Source organism: Jaculus jaculus, chromosome 1 (genome assembly GCF_020740685.1).
Source record: "Jaculus jaculus isolate mJacJac1 chromosome 1, mJacJac1.mat.Y.cur, whole genome shotgun sequence".
Lineage (NCBI taxonomy): Eukaryota > Metazoa > Chordata > Mammalia > Rodentia > Dipodidae > Jaculus > Jaculus jaculus.
This window is the reverse complement of record NC_059102.1, coordinates 85,994,580-86,015,648: the sequence shown is the minus strand read 5'-3', so window position 1 is coordinate 86,015,648 and position 21,069 is coordinate 85,994,580. Positions and strand designations below refer to the sequence as shown.

Genomic DNA, 21,069 nt, shown 5'->3' with positions numbered 1-21,069 from the left:
TGGGCTGTCAGGGTCCAGGCAGAGGACTAGGGGCCTTCAGTCAATGCCAAAGAGTGGCCTCGGCCAAGAGACATCAGCTGTGCATTCATTGTATCCAGTCCCTCACAATGGCACAAATGGAAAATAAAGGAAGAAAGAGAGAAAACTGCCAGCCCTCAGAACATGGAGGAATGGACCACAGTGGGCCAATGCCCACCCGCCCCCCCCCCCCAGACATAGTGATTGGATCATTAAGACTGGTCCATAAATGGATACAGATTCAGGTAGGGCCAATCAGAGTTCCTCTAAGAGATTTTTATATTTGGATATTAGAAGGAAAAGTCCCTCTTCCTTTATGAGTATGAAATGTTCCCCATAGACCTGTGTGTTTGAACACTTGGTCCTTGGTCAGTGGTGCCTTGAATGTCATGTAACCTTTAAAGACCTAGCTGGACAAAGTGGCTCGCTGAGGGTGGGCCTTGATGATTAGAGGTAGGCTTTGGTTCTGGATGGTGCTTCAAGATGTGACAATCCATACTATTGGCTTCCACTGCCACAAATGGCACCTCAGCTACTATACCTTTCCTGTCATGATGGGCTGTATCCCTTCAATCCATAAGCCAAAATAAAGACTCTCTCCCTTAACTTGTTTCTAACAGGCGTTTTGTCACTGGTGCATCCTTCAGAAGTTTTCTTTCCCATAATGTAAGAAAAATTGTAAGAGAGAATTAAGCCACCATATTCAAAGAAGTGAATTATACAGAGCTGGGGAATTAGAAGAAAAAAAAGTCCTAAATGAGGACAAAAAATTCACCTGTCTGCTTGCCTCCTAGATCTAGGATAATTTCACCCCTTAGCCTAATGATACATGTGCCAACTCAACAACATCTGCCTTTGCCTTACTTTGTGGCAATCTGCTGACTTCTGTGCAAAAGAACTTCAAGAATGTGATGTACAGATCAGTAATGAGCTATACCCACCTCTAAAATTCACAGGGATGATTTTTCCTCCTTGCTGAGTCTCCATTTATTTGGTCTTCCCAATTTGTCACCTCTGTTTAACAAATACCCATTGACTCTAGTGCTATGTGCTCTTGATCATTCTCTGCTGTGAAGAAGAAAAGCTCTTGTGATGTATGAATTTGAATTAATGGTCTCTTGGTGAATAATTCTCATCATTCTAAAAATGTTATCTCTAAATAACCAAGGACTCAGATTGCTCCCATTTGATGTCATTTTTGCTAAAGAGGTACAAAAAGAGTAGTTTTGAAAATGAAATTAATTTTCCCATAGAGTTATACTACCACATTAGAAAGGTATAATAGAGGAAAACTTTGGAAGAGGAGTAAGAAGCACTGACTTTATTCACAGAATCTGTGAGCCTTGGATTGGCTTTATTAAATTACATGGTATGCTTATTCTGTCTTGCATGATTTTAAATACTTCACTTAATCCTCAATTACCATAATGACAATTGGGTACTATTATATCTTCATTTTCCAGTGAAAGAAACTGAAGTATAGAGTATAAAAGCAGTTGATAAAAGAGTCATTGGGGTCTCATGCTTTTTAAATTTAAGAACTTCTGTTCCTTTTCCTCAAAGTAAGAATTATTTGATGTGCTGTGTGTATTGGTTCAGCACAGAATTGACTTTGGAGTCAGAAAATTTTTCACTAGAATCATGAACCTTAGTTCTTTCATATGTAAAACTGACACTGCCTTTTTCTTGGGGAGTCTGTTGCATGGATTAAATTATGAGTAAATATATCTGAAAAATGTTGTCACACTGTGAAGCAAATGGGGTTAAAAGACTATTGCCTGGATTATTTACAAGCAACATACATGAGTGCATTTGAGGCTTCAGTACACATGGAGCTATCTTCCACAAATTAGGTTGAGAAAGTTGCATCAAGATATTAATGCCGATGGTTTCTGCCTTGAGGAATAACAAGATGCATCAGAAAATGCATCCCATCTCCCAGAACATACTTACCTGGTGGTCACCAAAGCGGCTCCATTCCTGTGTGTACACAGGAACCCTTGGTAGCCAGTCATCACTGAGAGCCATAGTAGCCCTGGAGGCTGGACTATGAGGATCAGTAGGCTCCATAATCACCAAAGTTGCCATGAAGGTAGCTTCTGTTCTTGCAAGGACAGGAGTAGAATTCATGTTTTTCTCTCATGCATGGACCAGACACTTCTAGCTTCATGGAATTGAAAGAATCAAAGTATTAAAGTGTAAGGCAAGGATTTCCCAGTTCGCTCCAATGCCATACAAGAGTATGAACTGAAACAAAGTCAGTGGGGAGAATTCCATTTCAAGGAAGGATAGATGAGATACATAGCCCACGGGCTCCAGGAATGCCTAACATCTGTCCAAAGTTAGCTCAGAAGCTACAAAGCAAGAAGTTCTGTGTGGTGAATGCTTAGTGAGTTGACTCAGAAAATGCATGTGATGAACCATTTCCTCTAGGTAAGGGGCTTCGCCTGATGGAACAGATTCAGAAATATTCCTGAATATAAGAGGGGTTGCGAAAGCTACAGAAAGTAGAAGTGACCTGATCAGCAGCTGCATGGTTTCGTGAAGGACGGGACAAGGGCATGCAACACTTCACTCTTCTGGGGCTTGCACCACCATGCCTGTTTTCACTGGCTTCAATGGAGCAGACAGAGTGTTACCTTGAGCTATGAGAAAGTGGGGGAAGGGTGCAGGAGCCAAGAGATAAATGATTTCCTTTCCATTTCATATGTACTTCTCCTTTATAGATTCCAGTAGGATCAAACAATAGGACATCTTGGTAATGTACATTTGGAATGGACGCTTCCATATGCCATTTATCTGCTTTCTGTGGTCATTATCTCAGAATAAAATCTGCCTATTAGGGCACCAGGCTAAGAAAGCTCAAAATAACCCTGGAAGGCATGTACACTACATGGAATTTTAGAAGGCAACAGGTAGACATTTATAGTGGTCATTGATGGACACAACATCATAGGTAGTAACTTTGCTGCGGGGGTCAGGTGAAAGGTAACCAGTTACACATAGGACTCAAACAGAACAATGGCAATTGTAAAGATTGTGGCACTGACAACTTTGGTCACTGCACTGAATATGATGAAAACAGAAAATAATGGCTATAGGTTAGTAAAAACCAGAGATTTACTAGGGAGGGTTTGAAGCAGTCTTTACCTCCTGCAGCTGCAGATGATCCTAAAACCCAGTTCTAAACCTGCCAGGGAGACACAGCTGTAAAGAAAATATCCACTCTTGACAGTTCTCTTACACAAAAGTTGGGAAGAATTGGACCCAGAGAATGGTGATGGAGCTGGTGAGGTGGACAAGCCTCCCTTCTCTGTGAGAGACCAGTCTTTCTCTTTTGGAGAAGCTGCCCAGTATGGACCTCGGAAGTTTTGCAACTGTTCCCTCACTCTGCCTCCAAGTTCACAAACTGATGGATTACTATTGTAAGAGCAGAGAACATATGGCACCTACTCTGGGAGAAGGTTTCATATTGAAAAAGAGTCAATTAATATGCACAGGCAGAAACTAGGGGAAGATGTGTTTATGTAAACTTCACCTCAATAAGGCAGGTTCAAAATTACTCCTAAGAATGTTGTATATATACTGAATAATATATCTAATCTATTTTTTTGAGGTAGGATCTCACTCTAGCCCAGGCTGTCCTGGAATTGCAGTTTCAGGGTAGCCTTGAACTCACAGCAATCCTCCCACCTCTGCCTCCCAATTCCTGAGACTAAAGGCATTCACCACCATGGCCACTCAGCTAAATATACCTTTCTTATTACTCCTGAGATGGCTTTTTTTGTTTGTTTGTTTGGCTTTTCAAAGTAAGGTCTCACTCTAGCCCAGGCTGACCTGGAAGTCACCATGGAGTCTCAGGGAGGCCTCGAACTCATGGCAATCCTCCTACCTCTGCTTCTCAAGTGCTGGGATTAAAGGCATGCACCACCACACCTGGCAGAGATGGCATTTCTTGAAAACCACTGTCCAAGGTAATCTAGTGTGATCTAGCATGTCACATGCCTGCAGAAAGCAGACACAACACCACTTGCCATTGTAGAGTTGGGTAATCCCAACACTATAGACCTGCAGCCAGGGTAAGTAAGTGATCAATTACTTGTGTTTTAGCCAGTAAGTACACCAACTGAACTATAGTCATGTTTCTTTATTCATAGTTTTTTTCATGGGAGATCATCCTGACCCCCAGACCAGCTTAAAAATGGATGACTAAAGGAGCAATTGCCTTAGTACCACAGGCAAAGGGGACATCTTAAAGTCTGCTGATAATCATCAAACCACCGGGGAAATTTACTAATTTTAAACTGATTCACAAAAAATATGTATCATTTGGCCAGCAGAGGGCAATGTAGGTCCCATGAAACTAGGTGAAAAGAAGAAGCCAAGAGACAATAATCACCACATGGCACTACAGTTTTGGTTCTGGGTGCATAAGGTTAATCAGCCCAGGTTTCCTCAGACTGGTGAACCATGTTCCTGCTTTGCTATTTTCTATATGGTACATTCAGATCTCTGATGCCTACAAGAAGACAAGGCCATTACTACTGGGTTCAGGACTGAGTTGTGCACTCTGCAATGCTGTTCTGGAAGCAACTGAATTTTACTGTGGAAAGGAAGCCTAATCCTTCTCTTTGGTTGCCAACCCATGCTTGTTAACAGATGTCTTACCCGCTATAAATCAAAGAACTGCTCAAACTGGGTACCAGTACCAGTGGCCTTCTATACCACCTCCATAGAGTATGGGATGAAGCAGGATGCTTGTAAAACATGAAGGTCTTTGATACCTTGAGTCTACTGAATTAGAATCTGTTTTCATGACCCAGGAAGATTAAAGAGAGCTTGTGATCCCTCTTCTCCATTTTAGCATGAGACTTGAAGCATTAATCTAGATCTGAAATGCAAGATGTCTGAAAGTTACTTCATGTGGAAAGCCTGATCGCTACTGTAGACATTTCTTCTCCAGATCCTCACAGGATATGCTGTGGCAGTGAAGCATCAAGGAATGGCAGGGAGACAGGAATCCTAGGACCCTTGGTCTGCAGACTCCATTGGGCACGTCTCTGTCATCAGTATATTAGAAAAAGACATGCCATGGTATGGAAAATCACTCTGAGGGTAGAAATGAATGTGTCAAATTAACTGAATCAATCCATGGACACTACTGACTTAAGCAATCAAAGAAAAATTAGCAAATAAGAAAATGTCAGCAAACAGTGCCTGTTGATTTATGAAACATTGCCATGTAGATCAGTACTTCCACTCTTGCTTGAACTGGGAGTCACTTGGGAAGCTCTAAGGTCTGACCAACTCAGATATCTCTGCGCGTATTGAAGCAGCTACAGACTTAATTCTACACAGAAAATTTCAGTTAATATCTGAGCGCACAGAACATTTAGTTGGGGAAAATAACTGAAAAATATCTCTATGTTTTCTCATCATTCCCAACACCGGAGGCAGGACCTAAAAAGACAAGAAACAGATGTCTTTTCCTAAGCAGCTTATCCGCTAGAGGATGACTACTGCTTCACGTGGGGCTCAGAGATTGGCAGCTTTGAGGAGCTTGTTATAAATGCTATTTCTCAGGCCCCACTTCAGACTTACTGAGAATAACTGGAGTGGCCCAGGCATCCATTTTAACAAGACCCAGGTGACTGACACACATCAGATTGTCAATGCACTTTGGATTTTTGCCTAAACCCTTCTGATGGTAAATATAACTCCCCAGGTCTCTGGATGGGCAAAACTAGTTTAGAGCAGCTGGAAAGAGAACCTTGGAATCTGGGTGACTTCATGGTCTCTTTTCTGTGAGGCTTCATGGATTCAGGTGTGTAAGAATCACTGCTTAAAATAAAAACTCTCTCTGGCCTTTCCCCAAATTCTTGTAAATTGCTATATTTACCTCCATTTTGTAGCAGAGTATGCAAATGCTTTTGTCTATTCTTTTGCTTCCAAAGTAGACAAACTGCTCCATCCACCAAGAAACATAGCTTGCTTCTGCCCCAAATGGAAGACTGCCATCAGTTAGGCATTTGAGCTGATTGATGTCTAAGTCCCTCATCTTTAAGAGGTTAGCACTCCATATCTCATTAAAACAGCTCTCCCTTTTATATTCCCTTTAGCCTAGACTCTTCACAGGTCCCCCCAACAGATGGGCCTAGGAACTGCTGGTATGACTCTGCAGCCCATTGATTCTTCTCCGTTATCCTTCATCCAGAACTGACAATGGAGATCCTACAACCTCCATTCCCAGCTTAAAGTCTCAGAACTTCACCAGTGCTGGGGAATGAAAGGTGGTATGCTCGCTAGCACTTTTTAATCTATTGAAACATGAATGTTCAAAGTGTCTGCACTGAGGGCTGGAGAGATGCTTGCCTGTGAAGCCTAAGGACCCAGGTTTGATTCCCCAGTACCCACGTATGCCAGATGCACAAGGTGACACATGCATCTGGAGTTCATTTGCAGTGGCTAGAGGCCCTTGTGCTCTCTCTTCTTTCCACTCTCTCTCTCTCAAAGAAAGAAATAAAATAGGGGTGGAGAGATTGGTCAGTGGTTAAAGTGCTTGCCTGCAAAGCCCAAGAATACATGTTTGAAACTCCAGGGTCCCACACAGCCACATCAATAGTGATGCAAGGGTGCAATGTTGCACATGCATCCGGAGCTCCTTCACAGTGGCTGAAAGGCCCTGGCATGCCTATTCTCTCTCTCTCTCTCTCTCTCTGCCTCTTTCTCAAAAATGAAATAATAAAATCTATGTTTTTAAAAAATAAAATTTTAAAATGTCTGTGCCACTAAAAGTTGTGCAGATTAGAAAAAAAATTTTTTTTTTTTTTGCATGGCTTCATCCAGACCACTAGAAGCAATCTTGAAATTATAGCCTTGGGATAATCCTGGTTTCCAAAGCAACACATGTAGAATACATTACAGGATGTATTTTGTATACTAAATACAATCCCCTAGGGATTTTCATTCTTAGTCATATCACACTTATTGTCCTTTTATTTATAGTGAAGAGAAACTAAATTGGGGCGGTTACTTTTCTAGAAATTTCTATTAGCTAAATTAAACCTATTTAACATAAATTGTCCCACTAGACTTCTTTGTATTTTATTTAGTTCAGTTTAATTCAACTCCATTTCAATGAGTTTCTAACAGACTTTGAAAAAACAGTGTTTCTGAGTAACTATAACTGCAGATGTGGTCCATAGAGTAGCCTACTTTTTCTATATTAAAGGTTTTATAAAATGGTATGTATAATACTTCAATAAGAACAAGGAATTTAAACAGTTCTGAATGGGACAACTATGTTAGCAATAATCTTTATATAAAGATTAAGTTGGTCATGGAATCTGAGGCCATGACTCTTTTTGGTTCACTTAGCATTGACTCATATTGAGATTATTCTATTTTTGTGTAGGATTTTGCTGTCAGTTTCCTGTTGGGTCACAAAATTAATAACAAGTACTTTTACTATGAATGTATCACTTAAAGATAATAGACTGCTATCTTGGCTTCAGTACACATAATTTATGTAAGGCTGTTTTGAACTCACTGATGTGTATAGGTCATTCATTCTACTGCTACACTGATACTATGCTATCTTAGCTGCTGTAATTTTACAGTGTTTTACATCCATAAAAAGTAAGTCTCCAGCTTTGCTTTTTGTGAAAAGAAAATCCCTTTGCTTTCCTATATTTTCTAATAAGCTTGAAAATTGCATGTATCACATTCAAAAACCAACTTTCTGAGATTCTTATTGGGACTGCACTCAACATCTCAATAGTTAAATGTGGGGAGAACTGATACTTTCACAGACCAATTCTTAAAGCCATAAACTTATCATCTTCCATTTACCAAGATCTATATTTTTATAAGATCTGCTTCATAATTTTCTATTTAGTAATGTTGTATAATCATGGTAGACTTAAATTGGTCTGACCATTTTCTGGCTTTGTAAATGATTTTGCATTTTTCTTATTCACATACCAAAATACAACTGTGGTTGTTGAATGGATGGTCCCCAATATATTCAATGTTTTATTAATTTGTAGTTTAGATCCTCAGCCACCTAGCTGGAAGAAGTGTCACAGGGCTGGGCAGATATTAGGGTACAGCCCTACAGTGTGGTGGTGGATTTGAAATTCTAATCTAAACATATACAAAGTGCATGGAGTTTCTGAAGAGTGTATCTGGCTTACATGGGTCCTTGGGAATTGAATTTGGGTCCTTTGGCTTCATAGTCAAATGCCTTAATCACTAAGCAATTTTGCCAGCCCATCATTACGACTTCTAACAAGTTTCTTTATGTGTCATTATCAAAAAAAATTTAGTATACATAAATATTTATGCTTCACCTACATGTTGTATTTTAAAATATTACTTTCTTGTTGCCTGTTTATGAAGGTGTACAAATTACATACTAAAAGGGTTCTGATAAATAAGGTTAGTAATTTTATGTGTACATCGAAGCACTTCTGTCACATAATTAAAAGCTAATGATAAAATTTTGTATTCAAAAGAAAAATAAAAACTAGTTAACATTTTGTTTGCTCCTTTAACATATTCTTCTGATGATCTGATACTGATGGTATTGCCCTTAACTTTGAGACAACTGCCTTTCTTCTCTTACTTATCATCTCTCCAAAGTTCTCTTTTCTTGGATTGCCAGTACCCAAGCTAGCTTGTTCCTTACTTCAGGAACAACGCCTATATACAAATTAGGTGGGTTTGGAGCCCATTCTGCACTGGTTGCAACAAAAGACAGTGGAAACCTAAAATGTCCTGACCCACCCATGATCAGACACAAAGAAAGGCTCCAAAATGAAGACGCACAGCCTTTTGTTTTGTACTCAGTTATATTTATTGGAAACAGCAATGCCTTCCTCCCATGGTGAGAGTTTATACATTAAGCAGTAAGGTTTGCCTTTCACTCCACATGATCCACTACCGCAGGGGGCGGCACATTAAACCTCTGAACAACTCTGTACAGTTAGATAAATAGAACTCTGGGTGTCTAACAGGACTTTCATGACTGAGATAGAAAAAGAAAAAAAGAACCTGTAAGCTTCCACACAGCACTGTACACACAAAATGAAGATGGGATACATATCAAAGCAATGACTGAATCAGGAAAAAATTTTGCATATGCAGCCACATACCTTAAACTGCTAAAGCACAAGAATCAAGTGTATTTGGTCCTCATTGAGGGCAGAGTATGCACAAACAATGTTCAAGGAACACGAGGTCAAGCAGAAAGGAGAGACATCTACTATTCATGGTCAATGAAGTAATGGGGAATGGTTACCAGTGTTTCTCTCCTTATGTCTCTATGCCAAATGAACTCAATAAATGTATTAATTCAAGAACAGAACTGAAGGGAAGACAGTTATTTCCCCCTCCCTGTACCCTTCAGAAATGGTTTAAGTATATACATGGCTTCTGTACAGCACAAAATTTAAGCTTGAAACCAGATCTCTTCCCTGTTCATCTTAATACAAGAATTTCCTCCTTACATCCCACAATATGCTGGTTGCTCACTGTTTCACGCAAAAATAAATAGAAACCCCTTCCTGGCACTTTATTAAGAGGGAAGAAAACTGGCTATACCTCAAATAGGCATTAAGTGGGGAAACAAGGGTGACTTTCTTTAGAGAATGCTATATACTTATAATCAATACACTTCTACTGCTGGCATCAAGACAGTCGCTTAAACCAGTAGACAATTTGCTGGTGAGGCATGCTTTCTTTGACAATTTTGTGACTTACATATTGACACTGTGAAAGCAAGAACTTTCTCCTTTGTAATAGAGAACTTGAGACTTTGGGCTGGGCCCAGGTGACAGACAATATCTTCAGTTAGGATGTTTCATGTGTTTTGTTTTGTTTTGTTTTCCTGTGATGTGGCTCATGGCTATGTTTGAAGAAACCAAAATTTCCTGAGAACTGTTTAAACAGCAGTTCTGTTCACTTCCTAGTCTCAGATGGTTTGTAAAAGCATATGCCAGGCCTACCAAGCTTGGAAGTTACCATCCATCACCATACCTCCTGTGACAGCATACACATCAACCCAAGACACTTATGGGGCTTGATGACTTGGTCCACTGCGGCCTGCATTTGGATGTGTTGTAAGCAGCATTACCAAAGCAGTGGTTAAACTTAACTATCTGGGTCAAAAGGAGGTGAGCCAGCCAGCATAACTTCCTAATGGGGCAGAGCAACCAGAATTTCTACATAATTGATGGGGAAAAAGCCTGACTGGCCATGAAGCATCCCCTCATACCAGTTCTCATCAATTTGATTTGTAAGTGTGATGATATCACCTTCCTTAAACCCCAACTCCCCTTCATTTTCAGGTTCAAAGTCATATAGAGCTCGGCAGCAGGGCTGATCCATTGGGACACCTGGGAGTCAGAAAAGGAGAGAAGAACACAAAATTCCATGAGGCATTTTTCTAGAAGTGTTGAATGCTGACTGTACCCACCTAGCTATCTGTTACCCTTCTTGCTTCCCTCCCGGCTCTCTGCACTGAAGCTTCCTCTTCCTCTTCCTCCTGTATCCACTGCAAAGAACATCTTTGCTCCTGTAAGTTGTCTGACACTGTCTGTGATATCTGGAAGTTGTTGGACATTCTTCTTTCTGTGCACAGTATGAAAAAATACACTCATGTGTTCTTATAGTAAATATAACAGAGTTCATCAGGCTTATCTTCCTGGAAATGCCTAAGATGGGAGACCAGTGATGAAGAGTGTACAGTAATATTAAGGTACTGGCTGAATTCATTCATGCCAGCACTTAAAAGCTCTGCAACCTCATAACAGGCCAGATTTCACTCCACAAAATAATAATTCCAGACTGAGTATCTGCTATAATATGGTAAAAACAACACAATTTGAAAATACTGGGTTCAGTTTCTTTATCTGTGTATAGTAACTGGATGAATTTTACCCTATTTCTTTATCCAAAATTGGAATTATCAGTAGAATTTGCTTGATGCTATTGTATCTATTAAATGATATAAAAATCATGTAATTTTTATGTGGCAAATTGTTGCATATGTAAATATACTTTGTATAAACTACAGAAATAATTTATTCTACCTTGAACAAAATAGTGAAAGATATAATTACACATCAAAAGCAATTTAATTTAAAGGAAGAAAAGTATGGCATTTGTGGTGGTTTGAATGCTGGAGGATGTGTCTTGCCTGGGGTGGGTCCTGAGACTTATTAGTTCTTAGCATGCCAGTCTTAGTTTGGATCACTCTTCCTGCTACTGTTGCCACCTGCTGTGACAGAAGTGATGTCCAGGCTCTGCTCATGTCATGTTGTACCCTGCCATCATGGAACTTCCCCTTGAGACTGTAAGTCAAACTAAAAACTTTTCTCCCAGCAGCTGCTTTAGTTTGGGTATTTTCTCCCAGCAACACAAATGTAGCATTCACACACACATGAACACAGATTCAGACCAGGGTATCCAGTTCTCATGACAACATTCACACATATATGAACACAGATTCAGACATACAGGTTTACAGTTCTCATATGACAGCATTCACACACATATGAACACAGATTCAGACATACAGGGTATACAGTTCTCATATAACAGCTTTCACACACACATGAACATAAGAGTCAGACATACATGGTATACAGTTTTCATATGACAGCATTCATACACACATGAACACAGATTCAGACATACAGAGTATATAGCTTCCACACTAACTAGTTGTCTTGAAAGGGAAACAATGGAATTTATTTTTTGAGTCAAAGTACAAAATAAAAATGAAATATCTAATTAGTTTCTGGGCAGGGAAAATGTAGTCATAGATATCCATGTCCAGTCCCGGTAGCTTGCTAACTTGAGAACCAATGTTGTGCATGCCTCACATTGGGCACTGTGAGCTATGAAGGCAGAAAGAAAGCTGACAACCCCCCCTGCTGGCACAGACTTCACATTTTTCTTTATGGGTTTTTTATTTTTTATTTTTTTTCCTGGTAGCACCTTATGAAATTTTTTTCTGCTATAAGACACTAACCACTGTGGGTACAGAGAAAATAGGATAAGCCTGGGTATCTTTAAAACTGATATCCAGTGTGCATTGGATTTCCACTTCCTTAACGAAGCCAGTTTCACAGCTGGAAATGTCTGAAGCACAGAGCCCGGTCTGACCTTTGTGCAGGGTTGGAGAGTGCATATGACAATGGAAAGATGCATTCGCAGGTGCACACATTGCCATTCCCGAGAGGAAACAAAGTTTAGCTTTCTTTATGCTGATCTCAGAATGTAGAGAGTAGAAGAGGAAACTCATTACATGTCAAGGTCTGAAATAGATCTCTCTGCAGATATATACAACCATATGCTCTCGTGACTCAGGAAACCCACCCAGTTCTGCACTATCCCCGGACTTATGTCTGTGTGTGACATGGGATGTATGTGGGCAAGCACTGCTCATTCCTTCCCATGCAGAGTAGATGCTAGAGAAAAGGCACGAAATGTGGCGCCTCCTCTGCCTAAGTGATGAGTAATGTGATTTACAACCACGAAGGAGGTTAAGATCAATCATGCTAGCTAGGACGTCCATGTATTCTGATGACTAAATGTGAAAGAGGAGGGGTATCCAAAAACAGTTTTATAGGAATGGAAAAGAGGACAAAGAAAACGCAAATGACACAAGGAAAAACAGTTCCTTTCACAGAGTTTTAACCTGACAATCCATCCCATGAAAAATGGCTTACTGTTTTTTTATACAGGCAGACTAAAATTTCCCTAGAATTTCTAGACAGTATATAGGGGTATGCCCAAAGCTCAGAAAGGGAATCTGTGTCCCAAGCTCTTTACCTGAAGGTTTGGGTGTGCCAGTGTGGGAGAGCCCCCCGTTAGGCTGAGTACTGTCTCCAGTAGCAAATTCTAGGCTCATTCGAGGTTTTGGCTGATATTCCCTTCTAGGCTGAGAAGAAGCTTGTCTTATTCTGCATCAAAAAGAAAGGGGGTCATGAAGGATTGTATAGCCAGTTAAGACGGAAAAACAATAAAATCCAGGACATGCTTGGGCACCACAAATCTACTATGACACACTATAGAAAATCTAATGAGCATCATTTGTTTTTTTTTATATGTGCATATATTCATATATATGTGACACTCTTACAATGTGCATATACTCTTCTATGCACAGTCTTGGAGATAGACCTCTTTGGTCTTACCCTTTTTGATCCTTCCTCCCAATCTCTCATCTGTACACAGATCCATTGTGCAAATATGACCCATGAAGGTGAGGAAAGCATACTCATTACCCTCAAAGAATTGATTGAGGAGACAAGTATAAATACTAATGCTGTTACAGAAATCTCCACAAAGTGCTAGAACATGGGGAAGGCCAGAATAGAAGTAGAGTTCACCTCTCCGTGGGGAAGTTTAAAGTGGGCTTATGGAAAGAGGTAAAGGTCTGTAGGGGCCCAGGGGAAGAAAGTTATTCTGTGCAGAAAATGAGGTGTGATGGGAGACAAGGAGAAATGCTTTGTGTTCTAAGAAGAGTGAGTAGATGGACATGCAGGGAAGAAGAAAGGAATGAGGTAAGACAGAAGACGAGTAAAAAGTATGACATCACTTATAAATCTTTTCCACTTTCAGGTACTCAATAAGCCAAATATGTCTGGGATTTATAAGGGTAGGGAAAGCTTGGTATGGTGACTTTAGAATGGTATTGTCTTTGAACATGTTTCTGAAGAAAACAAGGTTCACCAGGTGTCACAGGCACATATTATTTCTTTAGTGTACTGCTAGTTTTAAACCTTTCCAGAATCTTCCAATGTTAGGCATGCTTCCACAAGGGTGTATTGAAGAAATTACACAAAAAGCTTCAATCAAAGATACTAAGGAAAGTCGGGTGTGGTGGCACACGCTTTTAATCTCAGCACTTGGGAGGTAGAGGTAGGAGGACTGCTGTGAATTCGAGGCCACCCTGAGACTCCATAGTGAATTCCAGGTCAGCCTGGGCTACAGTGAGACCGTACCTTGAAAAACCAAAAAAAAAAAAAAAAAAAAAAGATACTAAGGAAACTTTTTTTTTTTTTAAAGATACTATGGGACTGGAGAGATGGTCTAGCAGTTAAGGCACCTGCCTGTGAAGTCTAAGGACCCATGTTCGACTTTTCAGATCCCACATAGGCCAGATGCACAAGGTGGTACAAGGGCACAAGTTTGACTACAATGGCTGGAGGCCCTGGCACAACAGTTTCCTCCCTGTCTCTCTCTTTCTATCACACACACACACACACACACACACACACACCATACGCCAAAGGCCAGTCTGTTGGGCTTGCCTCAAAAAAAAAAAAAGTATTAAGGAGAAGAGACAGCTGGTTAGGGGAAAACAGTAGAAACAGTGATTTTCCAATAGTATAGCATAATGTGACTGAAGTCCTCATGGCACATTCAGCCTCTGATTGGCCATGAGAGTCTAACCTGGCCATGAGCTGAGAATATGGGAATAAAAGCAGAGAGGTGATACACTGAGGTATATATGTATATCAAAATTGTCCTGCATCATCTGGCTGAATAAAATAACATAGATAATCCCTGGCTGGTGGTTTGTCAATATTTTCTTGACTTCTCTATACATACCATATGAAGTACACTTCAAACTCTGATCTTGGTCTTGGCCTGCCACTTGCACTATGATATTCTCCATTTTTGGCAGTGTCAAAAAACCATGAATCCCAGCCAGCTATGTAATCACAAATATAATCAACCAATCTCCAACAGTAAACTATGTTGCTCTGCATGTTGCAGAGTATTTCACACTTTTTCAATTTAGGATTTGTCAGAATATAGTTTAATCTTAAGTTGGAGAAGAAGCATCTATCTGTATTATAGGACAAGCTCACCGCACATGTTTGTGCAGGCTTCACCTCCCAACTCCAGACATCCCTGTTCACACAGAAAACAATTGCGAAGTGCATGTAAGACCTGTAACACTGGCTCTCTCTGACAGTGGGCAGCTCTATTATCATTCAAAGAAACACAAGATGTGAAAAAGACACAGGCATCTTAATAGGCTTGCCTTTGCCCCAGCGGCACCACTGTGAGAGAACCCGGGCAGCTGGGTCACCACACTAAGCTTCATTTTGCTCATCTGTTAGGTCTATAGGACTGTTTGAATTGATCACATGTATTTGGTACCCACCAAGAATATCTGTTCAGCAAATAACACCCATCATCATCAGTTGCATCTTGGTGCCCATCTGTGGCAGCAAATATGTCATCCATGCACCAGCCTCTCACAAACACGGAGTAGAATGAACAAAATAAATTCAAAATACAAGACAAAATAAAAACAACTAACCCCCATAGTGCCTTGTAGGATCAGCAGGAAGTTCACAGAGGTTAGTATCCAAATACATTTATCCAAAGACATTTTTTAAATTATTTTTATTTATCTGAGAGAGACAGAGTCAAACAGAGGGAGAGAGAAAGACAGAGAGAGAGAAAGAGAGACAGAGAGAATGGGCATGCCAGGGCATCCAGCCATTGCAAATGAACTCCAGAAGCATGTGCCATCTTGTGCGATTGGTTTACATGGGTACTGGGGAATCGAACCTAGGTCCTTTAGCTTTGCAGGCAAGTACTTTAACCGCTAAACCATCTCTCCAGCCCTTCCAAATATATTTTATAATTTGTATTTCACTGCACATCACTTTACAGCAAAGGAGTTGAGATGGGAAATGCAGACACCTGGGACTTACCTCTCCTCCAATCTGACAGTGACTTGCTGCAGGATCTGCACTGCCTGCTTATGGTACTCCAGCTGGGCTTGCACAAGTGCAGAGAGTTGGCTCACCTGTTCAATCTGCAGATGGATGGGGAAATTATGCCTCAGTTAACAGGTTCCTGTTCTGAAGCAGTTACTACTGTCCCATGAATATGACCATCACTCAGCCTGGTAGTTGGCAATGCTGATAACTGTGTACAAAATCATGCTAAGACATATAAGACATATATATATATAATGTTCCAAACTGACTATGGATTAAAAAATCATTCTTATGTACTTGGAACTATGTATTCAATGTCATAATGAGAAGCAACATTAGTAAAGATACTTGTGAGAATCACATTACTTGTATTGAACAGTCTCATGCATAACTATAGCTTTCTGATTAGGATGCTGCTGCTTCTTTCATTAATTTCCTGAAGGAAAGGATTCTTTCCTTCCTGTAGCAGCCAATATATAATCCAAGCAATACCTTTCATATAAATATGCTACTGTTAATGAAAAATGTGAAAATTGGTTTTTCATTTCAGATGCCTTGGGGGAGCAGTATGGTATGGTAAGAAAACCTTCTGACCTCTTCTTAGTCTCATTTGTAATCGAATGATGTCATATCAAGTGACTTTTTTTTTAAGAGTTTAAAAGAGCAAAGTTTATTTTAGAGTAAAAGAAAAGAAAGCAGAGAGAACACAGAAGGATCCACTGCCCCAGTGGGAGCTGGGATTTTATTGAATGAGAGAAGGCCTCCTATCCAGAGTCCATGGTCGGTTAGCTTAAATAAAGGAAAAGATCACTCCAATTCGAACATTTTAAGCATTCTTAGTCACTTTCATTTGAGATTCTGTATGCTATGCTTTAATCTTGCTGAGTAGTAGCCTCCAAGTCAACAGAGGCAATGGATGAATGCTATCCTAAGAGTCCAAGGGTTGGAGTGGGGCTCTGGGTTTAAAATGGGATGCCATGATTGAGGTTTCCCATAGTTGTTATAGTTGGACAAAAATGGTCTGTGCACAAACTTACACTGTCTCTGGATGGTTATGAAGGACCAGACATGCTCAACGCAACTCCACTGGCAATCAGGAGTCAGCCAACAAAGCAATGCAATGGTTAATTTTAGGTGTCAACATAAGTAGACTGAGGGATACCCAAGCATCTAGCAAAGCATTATTCATGAGCATGTCCACGGAGCTGCTGCCTCAGAGATCTATATTCTAATCAGTGCACTGAGTGAGGAAACTCTGTTGTTAGCCAGTGAAGCATCCGATACACTGAAGGTCCAAATAAAACAGAAATGCAGAGGAAAGGAAACCTCTCTCTCCCTCGCTCTTTTTTTCTGAGGCTGAAGTTCAGCTTCTCTTGCCCTTGAACTTAAAAGCTGCTTGTTCTCCATCCTAGAGGTATGAACTCTAGGGTGTGTACCTGTGGTTCCCACTTCTTCTGTGTTCTCAGACACCTGGTCTTAGAGGGAGAGTTAAACCATCTACCCCACTCATGCTTAAGCCTTTGGACCTGGGCTGAGTCATGTTAGCAGCATCCTTGGTTCTCTAGCTTTCAGTAAGGTACATATGCGAGACTTTGGATGTACATGTACATACACATACACACACATACACATACATATATATATATATGTATATATATATATATATATATATATATATATATATATATGCATGCATGTATGTGCATGTGTATAGATGTATGTATATATATGATTTGTCTCTGCCTATATCATATATATCTATGGCTGTAATCTGTTTTTTTAGTATTTTATTTTTATTTATTTATTTGACAGAGAGATAGGGAGAGAATGGGCATGTCAGGGCCTCCAGCCATTACAAACGAACTCCAGATGTGTGCGCTCCCTTGTGCATCTGGCTAACGAGGGTCCTGGAGAATCGAACTTTGGTCCTTTGGCTTTGTAGGCAAAAACCTTAACAGCTAAGCAATCCCTTCAGCCCTTCATTGTTTTATTTCCCCCCTCTGGAGATCCACAACTAATGCAGATAACAAGTACACAAAGCCCCTATAAACACCAAGGCAGAGAAAAACAGGCAACTGTTGGGGTAGGAGGTGGAGATGAACAAAGAAACAAATAAGGACAAGAAAGCTGACTTAGTGGGTATCATTACATGAGTGGAATAAAGAAGGGATGGTTATCCACATGTCTTTGAAATGAAAAGAACTCAATAGAATACAATATTGAAGGACATTTAGTAATTTTGTGTAATTTATTTTACTCTGGAGATGTGAATGCAGCTTTTAAACTATATCAACTATGTCTAGAGTTAGTATCTATGTTGAACTTATCAATCAGTACAACTACTTTTTCAGGGAGAATGTCAACCTGATTTCCACACATGTTAGATACCAAATTATGAATGTACTTCAGTTGTCATTCTTTTTATAATTTCAAGTTAATATGTTTTATATGTCTACAGAGTATCTTTATAATGGATTTATATACAGGTTATCACAAGCATTCTTTATCTTCACACTGCTAATCCTTAAACAAAAATCTAGTTCAATCATACTAAAAAATGCAGAAAAAAAGTTAACATTTAAAAATTTTTTTATCACAAAATAGTTAGCTACTTATGCATTCTCATCAATAGTAATATTTCAAGTGACTTTAAAACATGAGTCTTGTGCCTCGATGATTAAATTAAAAATTTTTATTTATTTATTTAACTTGAGAGACAGAGAGAAAGAGGGACATAGAGAAAATGGGCACATCAGAGCCTTCAGCCACTGAAAATGAACTCAAGACACATGCACCACTTTGTGCATCTGGCTTATGTGGGTCCTGGGGAATTGAACCTGGGTCCTTTGGCTTTGCAAGCAAGCACCTTAGCCTCTAAGCCATCCCTACAGCCCTCAATGATTAAATTAAATGGAGAACCACATGAGAGTAGCTTACATCCATCTCCAAGAGGTTAAACATGCTTGACTCAGCGATTTCTTTAGATTCATCAAATTTCTCTAGAGCTTGACGGAGTTCCTCATCTGGAATCTTGCCTTGTCGTTTCTTCTTATAATCAAAGTCCAGGCGTCGACCTTCCAACTTCTTTAGATGGTGCTGCAAAGTAAAAGAATGTGCTTTGAAAAGACTCATGGACAAGGTCTGCGGCTCATTTCTCTGCTATTCCTATTAGCCTCCAAAATAAGATAGGCTATGTGTGAAAATAAAATGTCACAACAGAAATGCAGAAATATACATCAAGGAGACAAATGCTTCTGATGGTTAAATACAGAGGACATCTTTGAAAGTCATTTGGAAAGAGAAAGAATTTGTGGGAAATACTAGTGTTCGTTATTTTCTAGCCAGGATAAAGATATGGATTAAGCCTTTCCTTCCCAATATTAAGAAGGGAAAGTGTGTACATAACCCTCACACATTGAACACACACACACACGGCCCACAAGTCCACTTCCTCATGTAAAAATAAGGCAGAGGAAAAAGAAGCGACAGGCATCTGTTTAGAATCATGCAGTCTCCCAGAATCACCAAAGATGCTAATTATGACCACCTGGATCAGTATATCCAGCACTGGCCTGGAAATCTGCATCTTAACACCCTCTCCAGCTGACTGAAGCAGCTCTGAGTACTTCTGGTTTGGTCTAAGACTCTCCTTGGACAGGTGGCAGAATTCACTCCCAAATTCCAACAGGAAGGAACCTTGGAATGGATTTCCCCTATTGAGCTTCAATCTCTCCCCATAGTGCCTAGCCTCTGCCCAACACCTGTAGGGACTGATCAGGCAAGGAAGTTGCTCTTCATAGATTAAAATAATAGAGTTGTGTTTTTTTTTTCCTCCACAATAGCAACACAGTGTTCTATGACTAACAGGCAGGAGAAAACAATCAATTTTTCCTTGTTTCTGGATGTTTATGAGGTGGGAAGAAAAGAAATGAGACAGAAGTGGTGAAGAACTGAGAAAGAAAGGAGGGTGGATATTCCAGATCTTCCCTCCCACTGTATACTCTGCCCCTAACCTATGCTCTGTCTAAATATATGCTTTTTGGAAGAAATGTTCTTTTGAGGAATTTGAACATATAGCCAATAAAAAGCAAAGTCAGTTGAATTTAATAGGAATAGCTCAACTGCTCTTCATGTTCCTTAATCCCAACAACCATCATGAAACTATTAAAACATGTTTGAGAGTGATACAAAAACAATTTAAGCTAACAAGTAGTAAAACTAGTCCTTAGGGGGTCAGAGCAGCCCATCATTGTAACTAATTAAATTATGTATTTTAAGTTGTGACGGGGGTAGAAGGACACTGCATTTGTATTCCTACTATCACTTGATTTGTCTTGTGAGACTCTTGAAATCCATGTGCCCAGTGCTGTCAACATAAATGCTAACCTAAATACTGTTGTCTAAAGGAAACAGAAATATGTATCTATAAAAGAAGACAAAGCACATACCTGAATTTCCCTCAGATCTTTGTCATGAAGATTCTGAAGGGGGTCAATGAAGTTCTGCTTCACTTCCATGTCCAAAGAGTCCTTCACCTCTGAAAGCTCCCTCATGGCCTCTCCTACATCACCAAGGGCTGGACCTACGAGGAAAAAGAAAGATCTTACACTGTGAAGAAAAAGGGAAACATGGTTTTGTAATACTATGGTCTTCACAGATGACAACAGCAGAGGCAAAGAGGGATCATAGAATGTTTTCAAGAGAACAGTGTCTTTTCCACTTACCATGGTTCATTCTCCCAGACTCGATGCCCTCTCATAACAGAGTAACCCTCATTATCTACAGTGTAACACTACACTATTATTTCTGGATGTCCTGTGCCCTCTGTAGTAAGTACCAGTAGTACCCCTTAATATGAGACACTTTTAGCAAAATGTTGCAGATAGCTTCTTGTTTCTGGGACAAGCATCCAAGTAGAAGCAGCTTTTGGAGGGAAGAGTTTATTTCAGGTTCACAGTTTCTAGGGGAAGCTTCATCATGGTGGAAGAAGCTGGCTCACTTCTTTATACATCCAGCACAGAAAGAGAACAGTCAAAGCTTAATCTGACTCAGCACACCTTGTGGCTGGACTCCTCAACCCCAAGGTCTGCCCCTAGAAACACACTGCCTCTAGCAAGACTCAAATGCCCCACCAGCTGAGGACTAAGTAAGAAGCTTAATCAAATATGCTTAGATAAAAGGGAAAATATATTTCAGAGTATAGTATTAAGAATATTTTCCTTCTGTTTACTAAAAGCTGCTCTCAGTTAAAGAAAAATGGTTGAACCTAGAACAGATCATTCTCAATGAACTTAAC

At 39.9% G+C, this 21,069-nt stretch overlaps 1 protein-coding gene across 2 annotated transcripts in view; it reads right to left on the bottom strand.

Moving 5' to 3' along the window:
• Nucleotides 1–8,857: 8,857 nt before the first annotated feature.
• Sh3gl2 (SH3 domain containing GRB2 like 2, endophilin A1) overlaps nt 8,858–21,069 on the bottom strand; it is a 210,004-nt gene continuing 197,792 nt past the window's right edge. For both annotated transcript variants that reach the window (XM_045142173.1, XM_045142174.1), the window contains exons 5-9: nt 20,222–20,355; nt 18,711–18,869; nt 15,765–15,868; nt 12,859–12,989; nt 8,858–10,415 (exon numbers count right to left, since the gene is read on the bottom strand). In XM_045142173.1, the coding sequence (XP_044998108.1) occupies nt 10,216–10,415; nt 12,859–12,989; nt 15,765–15,868; nt 18,711–18,869; nt 20,222–20,355 (728 nt within the window). In that variant the 3' untranslated portion in view covers nt 8,858–10,215. The remainder of the gene's footprint in view (nt 10,416–12,858; nt 12,990–15,764; nt 15,869–18,710; nt 18,870–20,221; nt 20,356–21,069) is intronic.